Genomic DNA, 25,666 nt, shown 5'->3' with positions numbered 1-25,666 from the left:
TTCCATTTACAGAAATTATTTTTTATATTGTTAATTTTATTATTAGTATTATATCTAGGCTGATAACCGTACAGCGATCCTTGGATTTACAGAGAGATCCGTAAATCTGAAGCAACGGTCCTCGACATCTCTAATCATTTGCTTTCTTCACGAGAAGAAGCTCAGTCTCTCTCTCTCTCTCTCTCCCCCTCGTTCTCTCTTGCGATTTGTATTATTATTTATTTGTTTTAATTCATATTTATGGGATTTAATAAGAGCTGGGGGGGATAAAGGAAGTGCGAGAAAAGCTAAAGAGCAAGAATCTATGTGCTGGGGGATTGCCCCATGCCTTTTCCTTCATATCCTTTTTGAGCTCGCAAAGCCATGGCCGACGATCTCTGTTTTTTCAGCAAGGTATGTTTGTTTCAATTCTATATGTCGTCCTATATATATGTAGCTGCTTTATTTACATGGCAGATGAATAAGATTCAGTCGTTTTATTTAATTATTTCGGGTTGCCATGTGAATGAATATTCTGATCTGGGTAGAGTTTTATTTTTATTTTTTTTCGAAGGGGGAATAATAAAGCATTTAATTTTTTTCCTGTTCTTTTGGGGCTTGTGTTGTCTGTCAATATGAAGGTCGAAGCATGGACAGATTTCTATTTTTTTTTAAGGAAGTCTGGGTTGATTGAGATATTCGCAAGTAGAATAACTTAATTTAATTGAGATTATTGATCTGTGTGTGTGTATATATATATATATATATATATATATATATATGTATATTTATGTTGCTTGTTGGAAACGTTCTTCTCATTTTATACTTGTTTAAGCTAAACCTGATTGTTTAATCAGTACTCATGTCTTATTTTGTGATAATTTACTGATTTAGACATCTGGGTCTGCTCTTTCTAGGGTGGATTACATTAAATCATTATTTTTTTTTTGGAAATAAAAAGGTCAACTACATTGAATCATAGCTTGTTTGAACCAGGTTATTAGGGCTTCTAGATTATTTTGATATCTGGGTAATTTATCACTTGCAGGATTCTTTTATCTTTAAGTCTCCTAAGAAGTCTCCATTGTTGTTGAGGACGGTTGTCTTGGTATTTGTAATGGTATGTGGTGTGTATATATGCACAATTTGTCTGAAGCAAATAGGGGTTGGCACCAAGACTGGACTTTTGAGCCTTGAAGTATTCGACAGACCATGTCCCGAGCCGCAAATTGAGCCGTGGGATATTCCTTATGTGCACTACCCAAAACCAAAAACTTTTAGAAGGCAAGACAATCTCATAACTTCAGTTTGGAATTTGGTGACAATCTTGATGATATATGTTTTCTTTTTGCACATTTAGGGCGGAATGCGCTTGCCATCCTGTGAGGTATTTCGCTATTCTTTCAATGCAGAGATCTGGGAGTGGATGGTTTGAGACCCTGTTGAACAATCATACCAACATTAGCTCCAACGGGGAGATCTTTTCTGTTAAAGTTAGGAGGAGTAATATCTCTACCATTTTTGAGACCTTGGACAAAGTTTATAATCTAGACTGGCTCACAAGTGCTTCCAAGAATGAGTGCACAGCTGCAGTTGGGTTGAAGTGGATGCTTAATCAGGTGAATTGAAATAGTAGAACTGCACATTGCATATTTTATTAGTTCTGGAAAGTTCATGCCATAATTTTATATAAGATAAGAAAGTAACATATTTAGTTATATTTGGCTCCTTACTGTAATCTATTTTTAGAATCCTACTACTATTCTCCCTTGTGATATCAACAATGCATTTTAGTTAGCCTCTTGAAATCTCCCATAGGTTGTGGAAAATGAAAGAAGAAATTATATAAACAATTTGTGTCCTAGATATTGAGACTAGAATTTGTTGTCCTTGTTCTTGCTTCTTTTTTCTTCTAAGAGAAAATTAAGCTTTCTTTGATACATGAGAACATTTTCTGCTTTTCGTTTTATAAATTCATATATGTTTATGCATAAATTTATTCATGAAAGTATTTAAGATTTGCATATTTGTGGTGGAATAATCAAAGACAACCAAAATAGTTTTCTCGAAAATACTAAAAACTACATTTTGAACTTCTCTAGTTCTATGATCATTTTCATTGCTAACTAACTCGTATGGTTTTGTGAATGAAATACATATGAATTTAGAAAATAAAAACTATAAAATGTCTTCACGTGCCAAATGGAGCTTAAGGCTTCCAAAATCTTTTTGTATAAGCTCTTTATAACTGTTTTCTTCAGGGACGTAGTTTGTTGTTAGATAAGTTTATCATTGTCGAATCATAAGCAATCTTTTCAGTTAGTAAACTTGCCACTCCAGTTCATGAAAAGATCTGGATCCTTGGCATGCATTCAAACATTGATTGATACTGTTTTCTCAAAAAAACAAAAAGAGAAAGAAAACATTGATGGATATTCATTTTTCCCCTTAATTTGTAAACTGAAGAATCCCTGCTCATGGTGTGGTCAGTTAATAATGATTCTTAAGTGTAAGGAAATGATTGAAGGATCTATTTACCATACATCGTAAATCAACCTATCAAATCATGTGGTGTTAATGATCTGTGATTCATTCATTTTTTAGTCCTGTAGTTAATGACGCTTGAACAACTTTTAGCTACACGCAGTGCTATCCATGGTTTTACTACTAGTTATTTTTTTTTTGTTTGAGAAGATACTTCTGGTTGCATGCGAATGCTGAAATACTGGCACAGTTTGATTTTAGTAAAAGTAAAATTTTAATCATGTGGTTACTGATGCTCAAACCAGCTTTGGCTAGGTTTAGTATGATTTATGGAGTTTCACCTTTGTTTGCATTTTGTTTGAATAAGGTACTGCTCTGGTTGTGTGTGATTACATAACTGCAGAAGGATTTCAATTTTGTGGGCAGATATAAGGTTGAATTGATTCAAATTATAATTGCATGAAGTAAGAACAGGACTACGATACAAATATAATAGAAATGAATGAATATTGTATTCTAATCTCAAGTTAATTCTATATCTGATTGAAGATGTGTTTTTGTGATTTCTTCTTGGGGGAATACAAATTCTTGTTATGAAATTAAAAGATATAAATGAAGTTGATTCAATTATACATCAGATGTGTAAATTATGACTAGTTATTTATCAAATAGCTAAGCTATAAGAATTGAACGAATGGAAATGGGATTAGATTTAAACCAAACACAATTTAAGTTCTCTTAGTTTAAATGTTTTGCAAAATCTAGAAGAAGATGATGTTCATAGTAGTGGCTGTTTTTCCTTTCTGTTATTGCAGAATAAATATTTTATCTTGTTAGAATATATGTTGTACGAAGAGCTTAAAGAAAAATAGAGGATAGGAGTTCTCTTTGAAATGTTGAAACAAAACAGAGGAAGGCTCGAGGGTAATATATTGTCACTTTGGAATAGACGGAAACTTGTGCAATGTTTGCTAACCTGTGTGATTGAAGTACTGTTTTTGTTTTGGATTAGGCTGATGATGACTAAACAGAATATGTTGATCTCTATTACAGAGAAAAAAAAAAATTTCATTTGACAGGATAAAAGCATGAGCTGAACAGTGTAAAATCATGTTGAGGATGCCATTGGGGCCATAAGCATTTGATAATTAGTCTCTTAAAAATTATGACCTCATCAACGAAGGGACTGATATTCTCTTTTGATTTTTTTGCTGGATGATTTTACTCGCAAATACAGTTTTCTAATTTCTGTCAGAGACTTGTGAAGCTCAAATTACTGATATTCTGTTTCGAGTTTTTTTGCTGGATGATTTTACTCGCAAATACAGTTTTCTAATTTCTGTCAGAGACTTGTGAAGCTCAAATTTGTTTAAAAATTTTGTTCTATTCCTTATGATAACGCATTAAGAACTGTAATACAGGCTAAATTGCTCTGTGCTGTAATCGAGCAATGCATGACTTGATATATGAATTGGATACTGGATAGGCTGGGTTCAAGATGTAAACATAGTTTACGTATCCATGCAAAGACATTTAAATTCATTATGTATTCTTTTCATGGAATTTTTTGTTAAATATGAGATTTTAGATTAGGCTTGCTGTAGATATGCCATTGGTATAATCTCCTTTTGCTGTTCTTTTCGATTTTCTCTTTTTTCTCGAGTTACTGATTGCTTGAAATTGTAATGAAAATTGCAGGGCTTGATGCAACATCATGAAGAAATAGTAGATTACTTCAAAACTCGTGGTGTTTCAGCAGTTTTTCTCTTCAGAAAAAATCTTTTACGTAGAATGATTTCGGTACTTGCAAATTCATATGATCGAGATGCTAAGCTATTAAATGGAACCCACAAGTCTCATGTCCATTCCCGTCATGAGGTTTCTGTCTTTCTCATTCTTACTCATCCCTTGCTCTTCAAGAAAAAGTAACATGATCCGAAATTTATAAGGTGATGGTTTCAGGCAGAGATATTGGCACGTTACAAGCCTTTCATCAATGCAACGCTGCTGATACCTAATCTGAAGCAGGTAGAAGCAACAACATCCAAAGCTTTGGCATACTTCAATAGCACTCGCCACATTGTCCTCTACTACGAGGACGTAGTCAAAAACCGAACTGTAAGATAAACTATTGAAATGATTGGAGAATATCTATCCATGCTTATGGCTTTTTTAATCATTCTTCTGTCTCTGGCCTATTTATTTCCGCAGAAATTAGTAGACCTTCAGGAGTTTTTGAAGGTTCCACATGGAGATTTGAAGAGTCGCCAAGTGAAGATACACAAAGGCTCGCTATCGGATCATATCGAGAACTGGGAAGAGGTCCAAAAGACGCTCAAAGGAACCCAGTACGAAAAGTTTTTGCTCCAAGATTATCGGAAGTAAACCCACATAGAACCGGTGTACATATTATCTTCCTTTTGGTTTGAATCTGTTCGTTGCCCTCCTCTAGTTTCTAATTTGCAGGAGCCAACAGGTAAGGGAAACCTGTTGAAATTTTGGCCAATCCGGCGTATCGATTTAGTTTTCAATAACCTGTACACGGATCTCTCTTTCCCCTTCACTTAATATTCTATTCATTCTTTCTTCCTCTCCTGATTATGGAGGAAATCCTTTGTATTCAAGCTAACATGGAGAGAAAAACTGTTAATCCTTTTTGATCTTTGATGAATTCTATCAATCTTCCAGTCCAATCTTTTTGCAGATATGAAGGATAGATCAAAATCATATTTTGGGTTTAAATCAAAATGATTCCTCACAAAACTTGCATTAATCATTGTTAGTTTCAGATTATCAGTCAAATGGGTATGTGTTTAGTGGTTAAATTCACCATAATTATGCTGCTAAATTGATTTTTAAGGTTCATAGGTGCTTTTATATATATATATAAATTTCAATATACATTTTTCCAATTCATAAAATTAAAATATAAATTTTTAAATAAATAAATAAAAAGGAACGTTGACAGACAGAATTTGATGTCGACAACTCCTCAAACACGGTTCAAAAAAAAAAAAAAAAGCCGAAACGACAGCGTTGACCGCCAAACCGTGAACTCCGTAGAGCCCACACGGCCCCGTTTTGACCGGACTATTCTTCGACTCCTACATTCCCGCACTCCGTTTCTTTCTGCTCCGATTACTCCCGACCGTCCGATGAATCATCAAAACCACTTCGCTCTGATCAACGGTCCTGATTCCGTTCACTGAAATTTACTAATGCTATTGTTGGTTAAAGCTATTTTAATTCTATTCAATTTCTAAATATTTTATTATTTTTATACAAAAATTGATTATATAAAATATATAATTGTAATAAATTTTCTTCGTATCTTCACTTTTAAATTTATGAATTTATATTTATATTTATTAAGAAATGTATGGTAGAAATAATTAATTGAAATTAAATATAAATTAATTTAGATTCATAATATTTTTATTTTAATTTTTACTATATTTATTTTATGTTTCTAGTCATATTTCAATTAAGTAAAATTTATAATAACCCTGAATAAAATATAGATTATGGTACTTTTCTATATTATTATTTCTGATGTTACGATTATATTTTACGAGTACATGTACGAATAACTATGGACATTTGATATAATAATATTAAATAATATAATAAAATTCATTTTAATGCACTTTTAATATATGATTAATAATTACTAGTGTCACTATGCTATATATGTTAGTTTTATTTTTTTATTATAATTAAATTTTAAATTTATTTTCATAGATATATTATGAAATGATGAAATTTAGTATATAATATTTAATTTAATATAATTAATAATTTAATTTATTAATATATTAATAGAATTATAATAATTAAATTAGAATTAATCAAATGAGTTAATTTTGTTTGTATATTAAATAAATGTTATGTAATAAATAAATTTTATTACTTCAATTAATTATAACATATTTAAACTAACCTTTTGTCCTAAAAAAATTCTAAAATTGACACATACATTTAATGTGGACAAAAAGCTAAATATCTAAAAGTACTTTGAAAAGAAATTTAAAATGATTTGATTGGAACAAGTTTAATAGTTCAATAATATAATTATAATAAAAAATAACAAGATAATAAAATTTAACTAAGATAATTATTAATCCTCTTTTAGTGTATTCAAATAATACACTATAGTTAAAGCCTTTAATACAATGATTAGCATGTCAGTATCTTTATAGTTAAAGCCTTTAATACTTTTTTCGTCGAGTCTCGAAATACAATCTTGGAACTCTCTTTTGAGATATGCTCATAGATCACTCCTGTAAAAGTCCGAAACTTTAAGGGAATGAATATATATTAAAATAGCGAAAACAAATAATAATTAGAGTTTACATTCTTTACATAGTAAATTGGAATGTCCAAATAGAATTATAGAAATATCTTTTTTAAAAAGTTAAAATAACAGAAAGAGAAATGAAATTAAAATTCTATGGGGATAACCTTCACTAGCAACTTTGATGAGGTCCAAGATATAACATTTACTCGCAACCATCTTACTGTTCATGATCTGAATCTTAATTTTTTTGATATAAAATGATTAAATAGATGTATGAGGTATACTAGCCCAATAAGAATATTACACTAATCCCTTATACGGACAATCGAATGTTGATAAAAATTGTAAAACAACTAATGGAACCCTTAGTTTAGGTAAATTCATTTAACATGAAGTCGTTTATTCCATACTTACTATTACGAGTTTTCAAAATCGACCTATAAAGATAATAATTCAAATAACATTATGATTTCATATACAAGTGAGCAATAACAACAGTTTTCTTTTTTACTTGTTTACCGGTACCTTTGGAGGTCCTGGTAATGAGCGGCAAACACCATCACCTTGATACCCTGTCCGGTATGAAGGTGAACTATATTTCTTAAACTTTTACGATATAGGACTTCTCAGGTCTGTCCGACTGAGATAACGTTCACAGTAGAGTTTCTTATGTACTAAGTCCGTCCACTCTTTTTTAGGGTACTCAATAAGTATTTCGTACATGATTCACACCATCAACCAATTACCAATTACATACCAATATCTCATATTTATAGATCAATAGTAAATCATGCAAATAGGCAATACGTACATCAAAAAATATGATTGAGACATTTATTGCAAAACAATTCAACAAATAAGGGTTATGCAGTTACGTAAATTAAATAACCGAGAAAGTAATTAAAACTAGCAATTTAATGCACACAATATAATAGTAATCATTTTAAGTAGTACAGAAAAAAAAAATAATAAACTAGAAAAAATATGCATTGACCGGTTATGCCTTCACTAGTGATTTGTAATTATTTTTAAGATATTTTAAATTTTTACAAAACACAGTATTATCGATTATTAGACTTTAATTTATTGTAATTGAAAAAAGGGCGAAGGATTCTTACAATGGATTGGTGTCTGAAATATCGTACTTTTCATTACGCCTCTAAGCAGTTCTCGAGTTTCTTAAATTTTTTATGCAGAAATTAAAACACTCATCATGTATTTAAAAATACCGAAAATGGCCAAAATAAGCTTTGAAAAACCTTTTCGGCCAATTTTAATGTTCCGGCAAGCGACGTATCCTGGTTTGCCGTGGCTACTGACCGGGTCGTTACATGTGGCCAAACTTTTATTTTTTATGATTTTACCTTATGTTTTCAAATTTTATTTCAAAAACACCCCCATATTCACACTTTCACCCATTTTTTCCATAATTATTTTTAATTTCGTCCCTAATTCATTTTTTCTTAAAAAATTTACAAAAATTAAATTAAAATAAAAATTTAATTATTTATGTATATTTTATAAATTAAAAAAATTATCCCGGGTCAAATTTTCGGGCTCAGGTGTTACAACGCCATTCACATTGTATTTTCATATGCCAGCAGCAGGAGGTTGCCACCGATGAGACCCATTTGATAGCTTATTTTTGAAAATTTCAACAAACAGTTTATTTTAAGTTTTAAAATATTAAAAAAATCAAACAATTTGTTATAAGCAACTAATTTTATGTAAACATTAGCCTTTTTTTAATTATTTTAAAAATTATAATAAGTTATTTTTTTTAATGTTTTTAAACATACTCTAATTCTTTTAATTTTTTAAAATAAATAGAAACTAAAACTTTAAAAAAACATAAAACATCAAAGATCAAAATGTAAAAAAAAAAAATAAAGAATTAATGTAAAGACTCGAAACTTAAAAGAAAATAAAATCATAAATTGAATGCGTAAGCGAAATAATAAAGGTAGAGTTTACATTTTTTACACAATAATTTAAAATATCTAATAGGGTTACGAGAATGTTCCTTCTAAAAAAATAAGTGAAAATCAAAGAAGTAAACGAAAAGTAAACAACTGAGCATCTTAGGATGACATTCGCTAGCTTTTGAAGGGAGTTCGGGTGGTGAACTATTCACAACTCTCTTGTTGATTGGGATCTAGATTTTGGTTATCTTGATCTTAAATAGTTAATAAAATGATGAACTACATTACCACAGTAAGAATATCACACTACTCACCAATACAAAAACTGAAGGTTGGTAAAAATCATAAAAATAACTCATGGAGCTATGAATTTAAGTAAATTGATTTATCATAAGTAAAATTATTTATTGCATACTTACCGTTACGAGATTTTTAGAACTAACTTATAGAGACAATAACTCAAACAACATCATAATCTCATATTCAAGTGAGTCAGAACAATAATTTTTCATTTTTATTTGCTTACTGGTATCCCTAATGGTCTATAGGGATGTCTCACTATGCGTGAACCAATATCTAAACTTTGTCAACTAACCGACCGTCTTCATACCCCATCCGGTATGAGTACTAAAAATACTATCCCTCGATACCCCATCCGGTATGAGCGCCAAAAATATTATCCATTGATACCCCGTTCGGTATAAGGTAACGTTAATGGTAGGATTCCTTATGTATCCGGTCTATCCACCATCTCCCAAGATATCTACTAAGACAACCATTCATTAATTCATTTACCTAAGTAATTTTTCGTTTACATTTTGATTTTCAATTTTACAAATTAATCGTAAATCATGCAAGACAAATAATATGTACATTAAGAAAATACAACTGAATCATTTAAATATTTCAGTATATTATCATGTATTTAAATATGTAAAATTAAACAATCAGCTAAACAGGATAAACAATAAATAACTAATCGGTTCTGCATCCATTAGTAATATGTAATTATTCTAAAAAAATTTTAAATTAAACAAAATACCATATTATCGATGATTAAATTTTAATTCCATAACAGAGAGTAAGGTGAGAGATTTTTATCCGAATCGGTGTTCGAAATACTGAAATTTCTACTATACCTACTGGCAGTCCCTGGGTTTCATAAATTTTCATGCAGAGATTAAAACACGCTTCACGTACCTAAACATATCATAAAAGCCAAAAATTGGTGTTAAAAATATTTTTCTGGCCAATTTCGGGGTTCCAGCACGGCAGTACTACCGTGCTCCAGCGATAGCACCGTCGCTTACGACGACAGTTTGCCTCAGCCTGGCCATTTTCGGTCAGTTTTGGCCGATTTTAGCCAATTTTATACTCATCATTGCGAGAAAACACGTTAGGGGGCCTCGGTTGGCTGAAAAAAAAAAATAAAAAATGAAAACCTACCGGTGGTGGGATTTTCCGGTGCGGTGGCTCCACCAGCTCACCTTTGCGGCTGAGCGCTTTTCTTCGGTCAACCTGTAGAAAACAGAACGGTGAACATAACTGTGAAAAAATTGTACGAAACGAGAAACGAAAAGGAGCTCATCGGAGGCAGTTGTGGATTTTGCCCGCGACAGCTCTGTCGGATTTTGCCCGTAGTTTTTGACTCACCCACTATTTGTTTTGCTTCGATATGGCTACAAGAGTGCTCGGAATCGAATTCCAAGCAGGTAGGAGAATTTTTACTTTTTTGGTAGTCGGAGGTGGCTCTAGTACGACAGCGGTCGGTGGTCGGCTCCCTTCTTCGACGACTGGTTCTTTTTCTCCGGCGGGGGGCTGGTGGTTAGGGTTTGGGTTCAATGTAATGCGAAATATTTATATTCATTTTGCGTTAATTTGGACCGTTTATCGTGTTTAATTTCGACTGTTCAATCACGTATAAGAAGGAAATGAATCTGAACCGTTCATTACTTTTAATCTCGACCGTCCGATCGCGCCTAAGGAATAAACAAATTTGGACCGTTCATCACGTTTGATCGTGACCGTCTGATCGCGACTGATGAAGGAACAGATCCAGATTATCCACGAACGCGGGAAAGCTTCTGGGTCATCCGATCGCGGGGCACGCGGATCGCCAGCGTGGCGTCCCACGTGGCATCGAGTCAGCATGTCTTGCCACGCATCGTGTTCCGGTTCGTTGAGATTGTTGACTGGGCGGTCCTACGTGTTAAAATTTTTCTTAATTGCATTCTGACCTTCAGTTTCTGATTTTTCTTTCGAAAACAATCCCCGAACCCAATTTTTCACCCATTTTTACCAAAATTGTTTTCAGTCTCATCCCTAATTTATTTTTTCTCAAATAAAACAAAAATTTCATTAAATTAATTTATAAAATATATTTTATTTTATTTTTTTTATATATCTAAATTAACAAAATTTATCCTGAATCAATTTTCTGAGCCCAGGTATTATAATTAAAATACAACAAATACTAAAGTTTGATAATTAATTTAGTAATTTATTATACATTAAACTTATTTTGGATTATCATTACCATTTTTTAATATAAATTCCTTAATTCTAACATTAATAAAATTTAACAAAATTTAATTCATCATACAAAAATTAATCTAAAATATATACTAAAAATAAAATTTCAAAGAGTAAACAAATAAAAAAAAAAAACCCATAGAAATAAACATATTGTTTTTTTTTTTTTTTTATATAAATGGCGAATGTTAGGCTTAATGATAACCACCATGTCGGTCCACTTACTTTTACAGTCATTTTGAGAATTAAAATATGGTTTTTATTATTAATATGAAATAATTATATTAATTCACATTAAAATAATATATTAAATTTTGTTATAAATTTATAAATTTTAAATTTAAATAATATTTTTTAAAAGAAAAAATGCATTGAATTTTATTTTTTAATCATTGTACATATCACAATTAAAGACATTACCACAAAAATTTAATTTAATTATGTATTTAAATTTTAATTTTATTAAGTAAAATATTATAAATTTTATATTATTAATAAAATTTAAAATAATAATTATTAATTAGAACGTAAAAATATTAATTATTAAATAATTATATTAGCGGTAAATTTAATAAACTAAAATTTAAACATTATAATGAAATTACCTTGTATGGTAACTAAGCACAGTAATTATTTTTCTTTTTATGAGGAGAAGAGTTGAAGTATGGCAATTGGGCCGCCGGGTAGATCTGAGCCGTCCATCAGTCAAGGCGGCCCCACAAGGAAACTGTGGACCCCATTCACATCACGGGACGGCACGCACACGCTGTCGTTGTAAACGAGGCTTAAACCCCAAAAAACACAACACACCACCATCACCGCCTCCCTTTAAAACCAAGCCCATTGCCTCTCTTAACCCCTCTCTTCTCTTCTCGTTTCATCTCTCTCTCCCGCAAAACAACTTCTACTCTCTCTCTCTCTCTCTCTCGATACAGCGCCTATACATACACAGTTTTGTATTTATAGAGTCTTGTTACGGAGGGGAAGAAAGAGAGAGAGAGAGGGAGAGAGAACGAAAGATACCCATCAGATTGATCTCATCAGCAACCAACCAGAACCAAATCACCAAATCAATCTCACAGATCAAATCAAGATGCAGTCCGCCAACGGGCCTGATCTGGGTAATCCACCGTCGAAACAACAGCAGCCGTCGCCAGCTCAGCAGCAACAACAAGCGCAGCAGCCACCTCAGCAGTGGGTCGCACATCACCCGCAGCAGCAGTGGATGGCGGCTATGCAGTATCCGGCGGCGGCTATGGTGATGATGCAGCAGCAGATGATGATGTACCCGCAGCACTATATGCCTTATAATCATCCTCATCACCCTGCTCATCAGTTTCATTACTCGCAGTATCCTCATCCTCATCATCATCATCAACAGCAGCAGCAACAACAACAGCCGCAGCAGCAACAAGGTCCGTATCAACAGCAACAGCTGCCGCAGCAACAGCCGCAGGGATCTGCTGAGGAGGTTAAAACGATCTGGGTTGGTGACCTTCTTCATTGGATGGATGAGACTTATCTCCATAGCTGTTTCTCCCACACTGGCGAGGTTCGTTTTGCATCGTAAATTAACCTTACATATTTATTTATACACAGACTCACACTCTTCTATTCACTTTTCTGCATCTCAGATTTCTTGAACTTTCCTTTTATGGCGGATCAGGAGGTTTAGCTTCGATAAATTCCTGCTTGTTTGTCTACGCGTCTATGTTGATATTTTCTTGGTTGGCGTTATGTCTACGCGTCTTAGCTTTTATAGATTATTTAAGGAATTATGTACTTGCAGCTAAGAACAGTATAATTAATGACGTGGGTTTATGGATTTCTATTCTGGTTTGGCATGTTCTTTAATTTATGATGATTACAAAATGAATGTGCTTTGAAGAAATACGTTATTGTCGTAAAAGTCTGAACTGTGAACAATAGTCGTACCTTTTTTTTTGGCTTATAGCTTCTGTAATTAATTCCCAGTTATCATTTTATTGTTTTAAAGCAATTGATGTTATGAGTGAAAGTTCATTAATGTAATTTAGTATTTTTGTGAAATGGGTATGAGTCAGAATACTCACTTCTTCCTAAATTGATGGAAAAGACCTACCCTTCATTTTGATTGGATCTCAGTGCTTACATGGAAATATTGGAACCGGATCAATCTGAATTAAGAATGTAGGTGACACAGTCCCATGAGTCAATATTTGCTGTTTTCTTGGAGGACCAGGTTAGCTTTATGCTTTGATGGGTGGTCCTAATTTAAGAGACATCATTTTCATTGAAAATTTTATGACCCATGGTACCTCACTACCTCTCCACTGAAAATGTAGTGGCTTGACTGATATCAGCTGAAAAGAGTTAACTTATCTTAAACTATCTGTAAATGTTGAAAACTTCATTTATAGCAACAATTCATGCTTCCAGAAAGTTCTTGTTCCTGTTTGTGCACTTGATATGGGTGTGCTCAGACTAAATTGTTAGGCTAGTCTATGTTAGCGCCAAGGAAGCGAAGTTTGTAACATGCACATCCTTCTTTGCCAAATTCAGGGTTGCTACTTAGTACTATCATCTCTCAATATCATTTTGTTGCCCACAAGTTCTTGTAACTAAAGAACAGAAAGTTTGTCGCATGTATGATATGGAAGCTTTTGTTTGTTGGTTTAGTGGAAGGTATGAAATGGCGCCCAGCATTTTGTAGCTGATTATCTGGAAGTAGGAAATAGCAAAAGGCTTTCATATATATATATATATATATATATTGGCAGTGGTCAATGCATATTGTGAATGTAGTAGTTTTTTTATGTTCTTGTCCTCACATGTCATCTCCAAAGAAATGGGAAATTTATGAATTGGTTGTGAACTATGCTTCTATCTCACATAGTTTTACTTTTTTGCAGTAGTTGGCATCATAATTGTTCAGGCAACCAGAAATAACGTTAAGCTGTTTTATCTTTTTCAACTACTTGTTTCCTTCTCACTAAAGATGTTCCTTGTTTTCTAATTCTTTCATCTCTGAATATATGTGCAGGTCTCTTCTGTAAAGGTTATTCGCAATAAACAAACGGGGCAGACAGAAGGCTATGGATTTGTTGAGTTCTTTTCGCGGGCAGCAGCTGAGAAAGTTTTGCAGAGCTACAATGGCTCTGTGATGCCAAACACTGACCAACCCTTTCGTTTGAACTGGGCATCCTTTAGTGCGGGTGATAGGCGAGCAGAGACGAGCTCTGATCTATCTATTTTTGTTGGAGACTTGGCTCCAGATGTAACTGATACTTTGCTGCATGAGACATTTGCTAGTAGATATCCATCTGTTAAAGGGGCAAAAGTTGTCTTTGATTCAAATACTGGTCGTTCCAAAGGCTATGGTTTTGTTAGATTTGCAGATGAAAATGAGAGGTCAAGATCTATAACTGAAATGAATGGAGTGTATTGTTCGAGTAGGGCAATGCGAATCGGTGTGGCAACCCCCAAAAAAGCAGCTGGTCATCAACAACAGTACTCTTCCCAAGGTATCTCTTATGTTCCTTGGTAAATGCATATAGAGACCTGCTACTTAATAAGAGGATTTCCTTTTTCTCTTCTTGATGGGGGATTACCGGGAAATGGGGAGGTGGCTTGGGGTTTATTTGAGAATGGAAGCTAACACTACTGTTTGGCTTCTGCTCATCACTTCAGAAAAATTTATTGAGAATTTATTTTTCCATAGTGTGGATATTACGAGTGTCACTGCTGCTTCTATGATGTAAGGAATGCACAAGTGGTGCATTTTAGATGTATGAGGCAATTTGCAAGCGCTATTATCATCCAAAGGCTGCCTTCCACTTCTTCTCCTTTTCAATCTTCTTCCTCTTGTTTTTTTTTTTTTTCACTTCCTTTCTGCCCTCTTTGGTCCATAGCAGGAAACTTTGTCATAGATATAGGGCAACCTTGGAAATATCTCTGCTTTTTGCTTGACATACCTTATGCCCATGTTCATTTAACAAGCCAAAATCTTAAAATAATTAACTTATTAAGTCTTCTTTGCAATTTTTTTAAGCTTCTTCAAATGTGTTATTAACCAGAAGTGGATAGTCAATAAGATTGTTATGATTTTTTCATAAAAGACTGCCTGATATTTCATGATATCGACAAGTTGAGTCCCCTATCATATGTTTACCTTGTACTTGCTTTAGAAATATACGCACTTCTTTGGGTGTCTTCAAAAGTTTTTGCTGATCAATTCTTGTCACTATTATTTGTTTTTCATAGACAAAATCCTACTTTTTGCATTTGAAGAAACTTTTCAAGTATATGCTTCCACAACTATTAGCACTCAGCTAGCACGTTAGTTGGAATTTGTATGAGTTAAATCATCGTGAACTTAAAAAATTTGTTGCTTGGCTGGCTCTACCTATATTTTAAGTTACTTGTGCCATAAATTTGAACCTCAATTCAAATTCCGTATATTATGGGTGGCTCCTGGTGGACAACTTTGTCTCAACAGGCTATTTCATGTTTCAGTTTTTCGGTTTGTAGATTTGAGGATAAGGTTGAATATGCACATTTCAGCTATGGGCAGGGTGTGGACTGGCCCGGCAATCCTTGTCTGGCTTGAAAAGGTTCTCAACACCTTCATTTGGAAATTAGCTTTCAAGTTGAATCACATTTGTCTTTTTTTTATTGTGTTATTATTGTTATTATCATCATCATTATTATTATTTTACATCTCATTTATATAAATGGGAAACTTAATACTTTGTTTCGTGGAGTCACAGCAGGCTACATATTTTTGTTAATGATTCATTTTTAGCTCTTTCTCTCGAAAATCTTGGTTCAATTATGTTCCCTTATTATAAGAAGGTTAGTTGTGACCCAGTTACTCACAAGAAGTAAAAGTTGGCTGTTTTTTGCAATATTGCAAATTGTGTCATATCCTGATGCTTTTCTCATGAATATATTGATGTTAGAAAAAAAAATTTATTTGGTTTCCTTTGATTAGCTTTGGTACTGGCTGGTGGACATGCATCGAATGGCTCTATGGCTCAAGGTTCTCAATCTGATGGTGAACCAAATAATGCAACTGTGAGTCCATGTTGAAGGCCTACCCCTTTCCTGTCTCTCTCTATCTGTATATCTTATTATGCTCATTTCTCTTGCAGATATTTGTTGGAGGACTTGACTCTGATGTAAGTGATGACGAACTCAGGCAACCATTTTCTCAATTCGGTGAAGTTGTCTCCGTGAAAATACCAGTAGGTAAAGGATGTGGGTTCGTGCAATTTACTAACAGGTGCCTAACCTTCTTCAGATTATAGTCCATTCTAAACTTTTTACGGGACAAAATTCAAAAGCCGGATAATGATAATGCCATTCAAAGAGATAATTGTTAATGCTAAGTGATAAAGGCAAGAAGGGTATCTTTAAAGTAATGTAGCCTTACCTTCTATCCGCAGAAAGAATGCTGAGGATGCTATGCAGAGTTTGAATGGGACAGTCATCGGAAAGCAGACAGTTCGTCTTTCCTGGGGTCGTAGTCCAGGAAACAAACAGGTAACTTCTTGACTTGAAGTGCATTTCTAAACACATTTTTTTCTCGTTTTCCTTGGCTACATTTATCCAGACTACATCATCAAAGTTGGCTTTTAATTAGATGTTCAATTTGTGTTCTCGATGTTTCTACCATAGTTTTAGCTGACTGCCAATTTCTACTTCACTAATGATATTTCGATTCTATTCATAGACTTCGCAGTCAGTGAAAAAATATAGAATTACTTGTTATTCGATGTAAGTTATTATAAAATTTTCTTGCAGTATTAGGAAACGTTGACTCCAGATCAATCAGGAATGGGAATTTTTATTGTCATATTTCTGTTGGGAAACGTTTCTTATAATCTCATGGTTTTGTTTATATTAAAATCTAACGTGTAGTAGCAGCACTAGTCGCACATATGCGCTATATATGGAGGTATTAAGAAATGCTAATCCAGTATCAACCAAGTATCACAATCCGTAATAATATATATCTAGATTTTTTGTTTTGGGTCATTTTCTATATTCTCTGAAGTTGGTACCCCCTTAGTGCTTGTATTCAGTGACATATACCATTATTTATTTATTTTTAAAAAAAAGTAGTACCGAATGTCTGATATGAAAAACATTCTTTTGATTTAGAATCTAACAATTAGATTGAACTTTTGGACCCTGGCAGTGGAGAGCTGATCCGAATAACCAATGGAACGGGGGACATCATCGCAGTCAGAGCTACGGCTATGGCTATGGCTATGCTGTTCCACCAAATCAGGATCCTAGCATGTATGCAGCAGCGACTGCCGTTCCTGGGGCTTCCTGATGGGAAGTCCGGCAACTATGTAACCTGAATCGAACTCACAGAAGTAGTTAGTCATCGAGAGATTATGATCGAATTATAGTGGGTTACCGCTGGTTTGGCTAAATCTGTAGTGTCTAAAAGAATTTTGTAGCTGGATTAAATTGAATGGTTGGAGTTGTGTTTAGGATTGTATTATTAGATTATTTAAATCTCGACTTCTGTTTGGAAGATCATCAGATCGGGTGCTAAATCTTGTTTTTCATCCCAAATTTAAATTTATTTTGTTCTAAACTGAAGTCAAGAGTTAGGCAAAAAGCTTTAGTTTCTTCAAGTCTTGTTTGGCTGTTGCTTCTTCATCCTGGTTTTGGAAGTCTTGATCTTCTTGAAGGAGGCCAAAGATGGGTAAGGTGTCTGCAATAGTATCCATTGGATCAATTTTGCATACACATTATATTATACATAACATAATTTAACTAAAAAAATATAACACAAATATGTATATGTATATTATTTTTCAAAAAATTATGTCAACCCATTTGAAACTTGACCAAAATTGGAATAGATTTGAGTTCTCGATTCCATATTTTTATAGATCCCGGATCGATTAGAATCTTATTCAGTTAAATCTAAATCGACAACACAATAATTATAATATAATTTTGTAATACACAACTTCTTATATAAAAAAAATAATAATAGTAATATTAACGTATAATTCATGTATAAAGTACATTATTCAATTTCTTTCTAATCACGATTATAATTAGATAGTAATTTTATAATATTTTATTTACTTATTAATATAAAAATATTAAAAATTACGAGTTCAAATTTTATTAAAGATTTAAAATTCGTTATTTTGTATTATCGACTTATAATATTTGATTCAATGAAATTAAAAATTTAATAATATGTAATTATATTTTCAAATAATTATAATATTTAATTTAATAAAATTAAAATTTTAATTTATTAATATATTATCGTATTTACGAGTAAAATATATATTTTATAATAATCGGGTGATAGTTATATTTTAAATATTAAAAAAAGTCTTATAAATTTATGTCATATACTTAATATACAATATTCATAAAGAGAATTCTAGAAATTCAATCACATGTTTTATTTTTTTTATATATTGATTTTTTGGGGAGGCGTCAAAATTGATTGGTAGAAATATTAATTAATAAATTGACAATAAAAATTATATTAAATTTTTTAATTAGTAAATATGTCATCGAATTAAATTAAATTAAATTTAAATAATTAATTATGCGGCATGTGTCTAATTATTATAATAAATTAATTATCTTTTTTTTTATTTTTAGAAGAAAATCCAAGAAGCCACCAATCAAAATTTAATATCCAAAGTCAACGAAGAAGAAGATAAACGTAGTGTGATGTTAGCATATCGAAAACATAAGATTTACCCTATAATAAACAAAGCATATATATATATACATATATATATATGTACAAGTATAGGACTATACAAAATTTTAATATTATAAAGTATTTATAAAAAATTAACACTAAAAATTACCACATTAAAGGTGGATTAAGAACAAAATTAATTTAAATTAATTAATTAAATTACCCTTTATAATCTAATATATATATATACACACACACATATATATATATATATTTTGCCATTTTTAGGTGGTGTTACCGACTTAAAGCACAAAAGATTGATTTGGTACAATTTTTGCGGCCATTAATTATAAAATCAAACAAAGAGTTGTGTTGTATTCGAAAATCTCTACCTCCTTTTCCTATTTCCATACACCTATATGTATACGTATATGTGTATAGTTATAATTAATTTCAAAAGGGCACGTGGGAATTGTTTGTATGCACCTCAAATCGTTTTCACATTGAAAACAAATATATAGATATATAGATATAATAAGATTATATATAAGCAACTTGGATAACAACTTCAATTTCCTTCAACGTAATAGACTTTAATTCTTCGAATATTTATTTAATTATTTAGAAAATTAATTATTGTATTTAATTAATTAATTAAAAGTAAACGAATGAACGTTCTAATCGCAATTTTCTTTAATTCGGAGTTTGAATTCTGATCATTTTGATCTGAAATAATTGATGAAAGAATGATTTACAGTAACCTAATAAGAATATTACGCTAGTCACCGATAAAAAAAATGAAAGTTAGTATAAATTATAAAAATAACTAATGTAACTCTTAATTTTTTTTTATATTAAATTAAAACTAAAAAATTGGGTATTACATTTAATATTATATTATATCGGTAATAAACCGTAACTAAAATTTAAAACACATTATATATATACATATATATGTATGTGTATATATATATATTATCAATCTCTTGTCGATTATACAGACAAAAAGGAAGGGCATATATGTATGTCAAGTCTTTATGAGAACAAGAACAAATCTTTAGTGTCTGCATGCAGACAAATTTGGCCATCCTATTTGATGTTTTCTCCCATTTTTATTTTTCCACGACATTTATAAGCTCTTCATGATATTAACAACTGGTATGTGTGTACCTGTGTGTGTGTGTATATATATATATATATATATATATATATATACAATTATTTGCAATTAAAGCTTTATGTTTGTGTTAAATGTGATAATACAATTTTTACTGCACAATTACGGCTCTTTTTTACAGCATGAAAATAGACTTTTTTAAATTTCAATTACTACTTGTGTCTCTTACATTTGATAGTAAATAATAGTCAATTAATGTAACGGTCCCGGAATTTTAAAATGAAATATGTGTATTAAAAAGGTTAAATGCAGAAGAATAATAAAAATTTTGATTAACATCCCTTACACTAAAACTAAAAACGTGCTCAAAGTATAAAAGAACAAACTAACTAAAAGAGAAACTAAAAAATAAAAGCTATAAATATAACTACGGAGTCTTCAGGCGTCCCATTCGCCGTCTTCCTGCGGAATGGGCTCGGGAACAATGTCTTCCTGATCTGAAATGATTAAATAAGGAATGAGCTACACCAGGCCAGTAAAGACGTCACACTATCTCACCGTCACGGAGGTAAAGGTGGGTAGAAAACACAAAAAGACCAATGGAGCATAATTTACAACAAATTCTTTTATCAATAATAAAATCCTTTACTATCCACTTACCTCGGTGAAGTTCATCAAACAACATACGAAAGTAATAACATTATCATCATCATGAAATCATATGAACTGTATAACATAATACTTATCACGCCTTTTGCATTTCAATCATTACACAACATATTTTTCCTCATTTACCAGCTTACTAGTATCCATGGGGATCCATAAGGGTCCCGCTACCCGTGAACCCTTAACACTTGTAATCAGATTCTAGGACCGTCCCCATACCTCGTCCGGTATGGGCGCCAAAACTATAAACCTCAATACCCCGTCCGGTATAAGGGTGAAACGGGCTGTCCCCATACCCCATCCGGTATGGGCGCCAAAACGCATAAGGTCTCCATACCCCGTCCGGTATGAGAGACCACAATCCCGGTAGGGTTTCCTACGGACCCGGTCCGTCCACCATCTCCCAGAATATCTAGTCAGGCTGAGCACATTATACAATTATCAATTTACATAACCTTTCATTCTCTTTTTTCCTCAGTCAGCATCATCAAATCACACACAAACAAGCAAACCAGTAATTTATGCCAAACAAGACAACATACAACATCGGGTTCTCAGTCATTCAACCTATAATCAATAAAATAGTGATATATGCACACGAAACTATGAAATGAAAACATCAGACCTCATACTGCATTTAAAAACTGTAAAATAGGCCAAACAACAGCTGACCGACAAACACACCAGACTTGGGCTCTATTAGCGACCTTAAATAATTTCACACATCTATTGATTCATGAAATATCGTTTTATCATTTAATGAACTTTAATACCGTGATAGGAAATAGGGTGAGGGGTCCTTACCTGTTTCGGGGTCTGAATACGGCTCTACAGTGCGCCTACAGGCTGTCCCTAATTTTTCCTGATTTTTTTTCGGGAAACTGAAACGCACTACTGGTACCTGCACGTGTCCCAAAAAATTCCAAATTAGACCCGGGACCCCTTTCGGCCAATATCACAATTCCGGCACGGCAGCTCCGCTGTGTTCCGGCGACGGTGCCGCCGCTTGCGGCGGCGATTCGCCTCGGGTTGGCCGTTTTCGGCCGAATTCGGCCACATTTACATCGGTCCCTGCGATAAAACAACCCTAGAGCCCTCGGGGGGCCAAAAAATTACGAAAAATCGAAGCTTACCGGCGGCGGTGCTCTCGGGTGCGGCGGCACTCCGGCGAAGTTCGTGTTTTGGTGATTTGACTCCGATCAACCTGTAGAGAAAAGAATGGTGATCACAGTGATATAAAAATTGTATCAAACGGAGGCTGAGAAGGGCCTCATTGGAGACAAAAATCAAAGAGGGGCGCAGCGGCGCCGCTGGGTTTCGGCCGTATTTTCTGGCCGTTTGGCCGGGATTTTGGCTCCGATTTGACTACAGGAGAACTCAGCATTAAAAAACGAGCCAGGGGTATGAAATTTACCTCGATCGGCGGTCGAAAAACTCTCCGGTGCGGCGGTGGGTGGCGGCGGCCGGCTCCTCCGGCGTCTGGTTCGTCTTCTCCGGCGAGGGCAGGCGGCTAGGGTTTTTGTGGTCAGGTGTAGGAGTTTTATTTATACCCCTTTGCCTTTTAATCACAGCCGTCCATCTTGATTAAATCTGAGCCATTCGTACTTGATTGAATCTGGACTATCTGTGCGCGTGCATCTGGGCCGTCCGTGCGCGCGGGGACGCATCTGGGCCGTCCGATCGCGCGCACGCGGATTGCCCACGTGGCCCGTTCCCGAGTCGACGTGGTCTTGCCACGCGGCAGGTCCTGGTTGGCCAGGGTTGCTGACTGGGCCGCTACGTGGCTGCTGACGTGGCACTGACGGGGCACAATTTTTTTAAATTGCGTTTTGACCCCCGGTTTCTGATTTTCTTTTCAAAAATACCCCCAAAATCCTAATTTTCACCCATTTTTTTCAAAATCAATTTCAATTAAATCCAAATAATATTTTTACCCCTTTTTATCATTATTATTATTTTTATTTTTATTAAAAAAATTAAATTAAATTAAATAAATCAATTAAACAATAAAATTATAAAATAAACTAAATAAAATTAATAATAATAGTAATAATAAAAATTAATGGGCGTTACAATTAATGTATGATATTTTAAGACTGTAATAAAATTTTATTTATTTTAACTTCTAACATAATGAGATTGTAGTAAATAATAGTCGACTGACAAATTTAAAATAAATTTTAAAAATTATCGAATTAATAGTACATGACGAACATATAATTTTTTTTCTCATTATATTTTTATAAAATATGTTTAATTGTTCGTTGACAAATACATTATTTCTCTTATTTTTTTGTTCATTCATTTGGCACGAATAAGATTATCTTTTCTTCATTTCTATTCTCCAAAATAAATAATTTTATATTTAGTATAATAATATATACTTACAATTATTTATTTTTATTAAAATTAAATAAATATGATAATATAAATAATAATTATTTATTTTATTAAATATAAAAATTTAATTTAATTATATTTTTATATATATATATATTTTTTATTATATAAAATAAAATATAAATTAATTAAAAATATAATCATACTATACTGTCATTTAAATAAAATAACTGGTATTAATATACATTAATATATAATCATTCTAACAGATAAAAAAAAAATTATCTTTCAAATTTTATGCCGTTTTAATTAGTGCCGTAATTAAACCAAATAATTACGGTAAATATTTAAAATTTAATTAATTACCGGGGCCATATATTGCTTAATACTTTTAACCATCTCAATCAAATCACTACCGATGGTATCTTATTATATATCTAATAATTAATTAATTAATTAATTAATTATCATAGAAAATGACTTTGATGAAATTCCCAATCAAACGAAATTTTTTAAAAAATTTGAAAAATCAAAATTAATATATTTTTTTATAAAAACTTAATTATTATAATTTCACAGGGTAGATAATTTATAAAGGCGGCTCCTCACAAATCCAGTCAATCTTCTCCTCTTTCTATCTGTCTTCTTCCTCCTCACTTTCCTCTTCCCCTCTCTGTATATATACAAAATCTCTAACATTCGTTAATTTCCACCGTTAACAACCTTTTATGGAGACGGATGTGGTGGTGCCTGTTCCCGCTTCAGCGGTCGACTTCAACTTCGACAGCACATGTTCATCGCCGTACATGACTGCTCCTTCCAGTCCCCAGAGATTCGGCAACTTCTTCTGCAGCGCACCCGGTAGCCCGACTCATTTTTCCGCCATTTACCGGGAGTTTCAGGACGTCCCGGCCCCTTCCAGGAAGGAGGAGAGGCCCCGTACCTCCAAGATCAGAGATGTGAACGGGAAGGAAAAGGGAGTTTCCGAGGAGGAAGATGAAGATTTCGAGTTTAATTTCAGTGGGCAGCTTGAGAGAACTTCCTTATCTGCTGATGAACTCTTCGATGGCGGGAGGATTCGGCCTCTGAAGCCACCGACTGGCTATGATACACCTAATTCGAATCTTTCATCTCCGAGATCGCCTCGATCACCTTCCAGAAATTCAAAGAGAAAAATTAGCTTCGACCCAGTTGCTGCCGCCGCTGGAGAGACTCGAAATAGAGGAGATCATGGTCAAATCAATCAACAACAGCAGAAACGTGGGAGAGAGAGAGTTTCATCATCATCTTCCTCTTCCAGCTATGTTCATAAAGGAAGCAGATCTCTGTCCCCGTTAAGAGTTTCAGACATAATGTTAGAGCAAGAACAAGACCAGAGCTCACAGTCAACGACGACGACGGCCAAAATCGTTTCTTCAACGACAAGCAACCAGAAGCCGGCGCCGCCGTCTTCGTCGTGGTACGCCGCTTCATTCTTGTCGGCGATTTCATTTTCGTCGAAGGGTCACCGGAAATGGCGGTTGAAGGACCTGTTGTTGTTCAGAAGTGCTTCTGAAGGGAGAGCGACGAGCAAAGACCCACTTAAGAAGTACTCGGTGCTGTCGAGAGGAGAACCGGAGGATGTTAGGAACTCGAGCTTCCGGTCCACGGAGAGCACCGGTTCGTCAGTTTCCGGTTCGAGGAGGAGAGGACATGTGTCGGCTCACGAAATGCATTACACGGTGAACCGGGCCGTCTCGGAAGAACTGAAGAGGAAGACGTATTTGCCGTACAAGCAGGGATTGTTGGGTTGCTTGGGTTTCAATCCCGGTGGCAGTGGTATGCATGAGATTTCCAGAGGAATTGGGTCAATGACACGTGGACGGTCATGATTTACTCACACACATATATATACATATAGTACAAATTTAATTTTTCCTTGTTTTACTGGGTTCTGCTTTCTCTTTCTCTTTCTCTCTCTTTTCCTGGTGATTATTGTCTTTTAATGGTGGTGTTTATCCATGAAAAGGACCCAAATTTATTTGTATGAAATTTACATGACATAATACACAGTACAAAAATTGAAGATTGAAAAGAGAATATTAAATATTCTTTTTTGTCTGATTGATTGTTAGATACACGTACATATCAATGCTTAATTATTTAACGTTAATATACATTTCTGTACACACACACACACACACACACACACACATATATACATACATGTATCAGTAGTGAACAGGAAGAAACGAAAAGACAGATGTGAGAACAGCAAAAATGGTGGAGAGAATGTTAGGAAAACATGGGATAAACCCTAAAAAAAAAAAAGGGTTTGGAAGAAAAAAGTGGATTAAACACATGGATTGTGGAAAAGTAGGGTTTCTAATTTCAATATCATAATCATTAGGTGGTGGAATAATTATGGTGATGATGTTTTCTTCCTACAGTCTAAAGTTCATGTTATTTGGCTCTAATTATCATTAAAAAAAAAAAACAATTAATTGAGTTTATAATTAATTTTTAAGATTAATATTATTGTAAAGCAAGATTAATTGCTTCATTAATTATATAGTAGAATGCAATTATGAAGTGCAAGACAACAGGTTCAGTTTATTCAAAATTTGTGTTGGCTAATGCATGTGCAAAGCCTTAAAGGTTCAAGAATTTTG

General features: G+C 33.4%; 3 protein-coding genes across 5 annotated transcripts; all 3 read left to right on the top strand.

The window, feature by feature from the left end:
• Positions 1 to 76: 76 nt before the first annotated feature.
• On the top strand, positions 77 to 5,156 carry LOC110813690 (P-loop containing nucleoside triphosphate hydrolases superfamily protein). The gene is made up of 6 exons (XM_088223217.1): positions 77 to 393; positions 1,028 to 1,263; positions 1,340 to 1,598; positions 4,162 to 4,341; positions 4,426 to 4,581; positions 4,675 to 5,156. The coding sequence occupies exons 1-6, from the start codon at positions 364 to 366 to the stop codon at positions 4,846 to 4,848; spliced, it is 1,035 nt and encodes a 344-aa protein (XP_088079343.1). The 5' UTR covers positions 77 to 363; the 3' UTR covers positions 4,849 to 5,156.
• A 6,894-nt stretch (positions 5,157 to 12,050) lies between these two features.
• Positions 12,051 to 17,765, top strand: LOC110813749 (polyadenylate-binding protein RBP47B). Of its 3 annotated transcripts, XM_022041001.2 has the most exons (6): positions 12,054 to 12,766; positions 14,237 to 14,717; positions 16,187 to 16,269; positions 16,347 to 16,477; positions 16,641 to 16,737; positions 17,396 to 17,765. In XM_022041001.2, the coding sequence occupies exons 1-6, from the start codon at positions 12,308 to 12,310 to the stop codon at positions 17,534 to 17,536; spliced, it is 1,392 nt and encodes a 463-aa protein (XP_021896693.2). In that variant the 5' UTR covers positions 12,054 to 12,307; the 3' UTR covers positions 17,537 to 17,765. The 3 variants fall into 3 exon arrangements, with proteins under 3 accessions (XP_088078437.1, XP_088078436.1, XP_021896693.2); XM_088222311.1 differs by lacking the exons at positions 16,641 to 16,737; positions 17,396 to 17,765 and adding an exon at positions 15,724 to 15,806 and having other exon boundaries at positions 12,051 to 12,766; XM_088222310.1 differs by lacking the exons at positions 16,641 to 16,737; positions 17,396 to 17,765 and adding an exon at positions 15,709 to 15,806 and having other exon boundaries at positions 12,051 to 12,766.
• Positions 17,766 to 23,624: 5,859 nt separating this feature from the next.
• On the top strand, positions 23,625 to 25,103 carry LOC110813761 (calmodulin-binding protein (DUF1645)). The gene has a single exon (XM_022041018.2). The coding sequence runs from the start codon at positions 23,744 to 23,746 to the stop codon at positions 24,884 to 24,886; it is 1,143 nt and encodes a 380-aa protein (XP_021896710.1). The 5' UTR covers positions 23,625 to 23,743; the 3' UTR covers positions 24,887 to 25,103.
• Positions 25,104 to 25,666: the final 563 nt, after the last annotated feature.

This window comes from Carica papaya, chromosome 6 (genome assembly GCF_054855325.1).
Source record: "Carica papaya isolate Zhongbai chromosome 6, ASM5485532v1, whole genome shotgun sequence".
Lineage (NCBI taxonomy): Eukaryota > Viridiplantae > Streptophyta > Magnoliopsida > Brassicales > Caricaceae > Carica > Carica papaya.
Note: the sequence above shows the minus strand (reverse complement) of the source record. Positions and strands in the feature narration are given on the sequence as shown.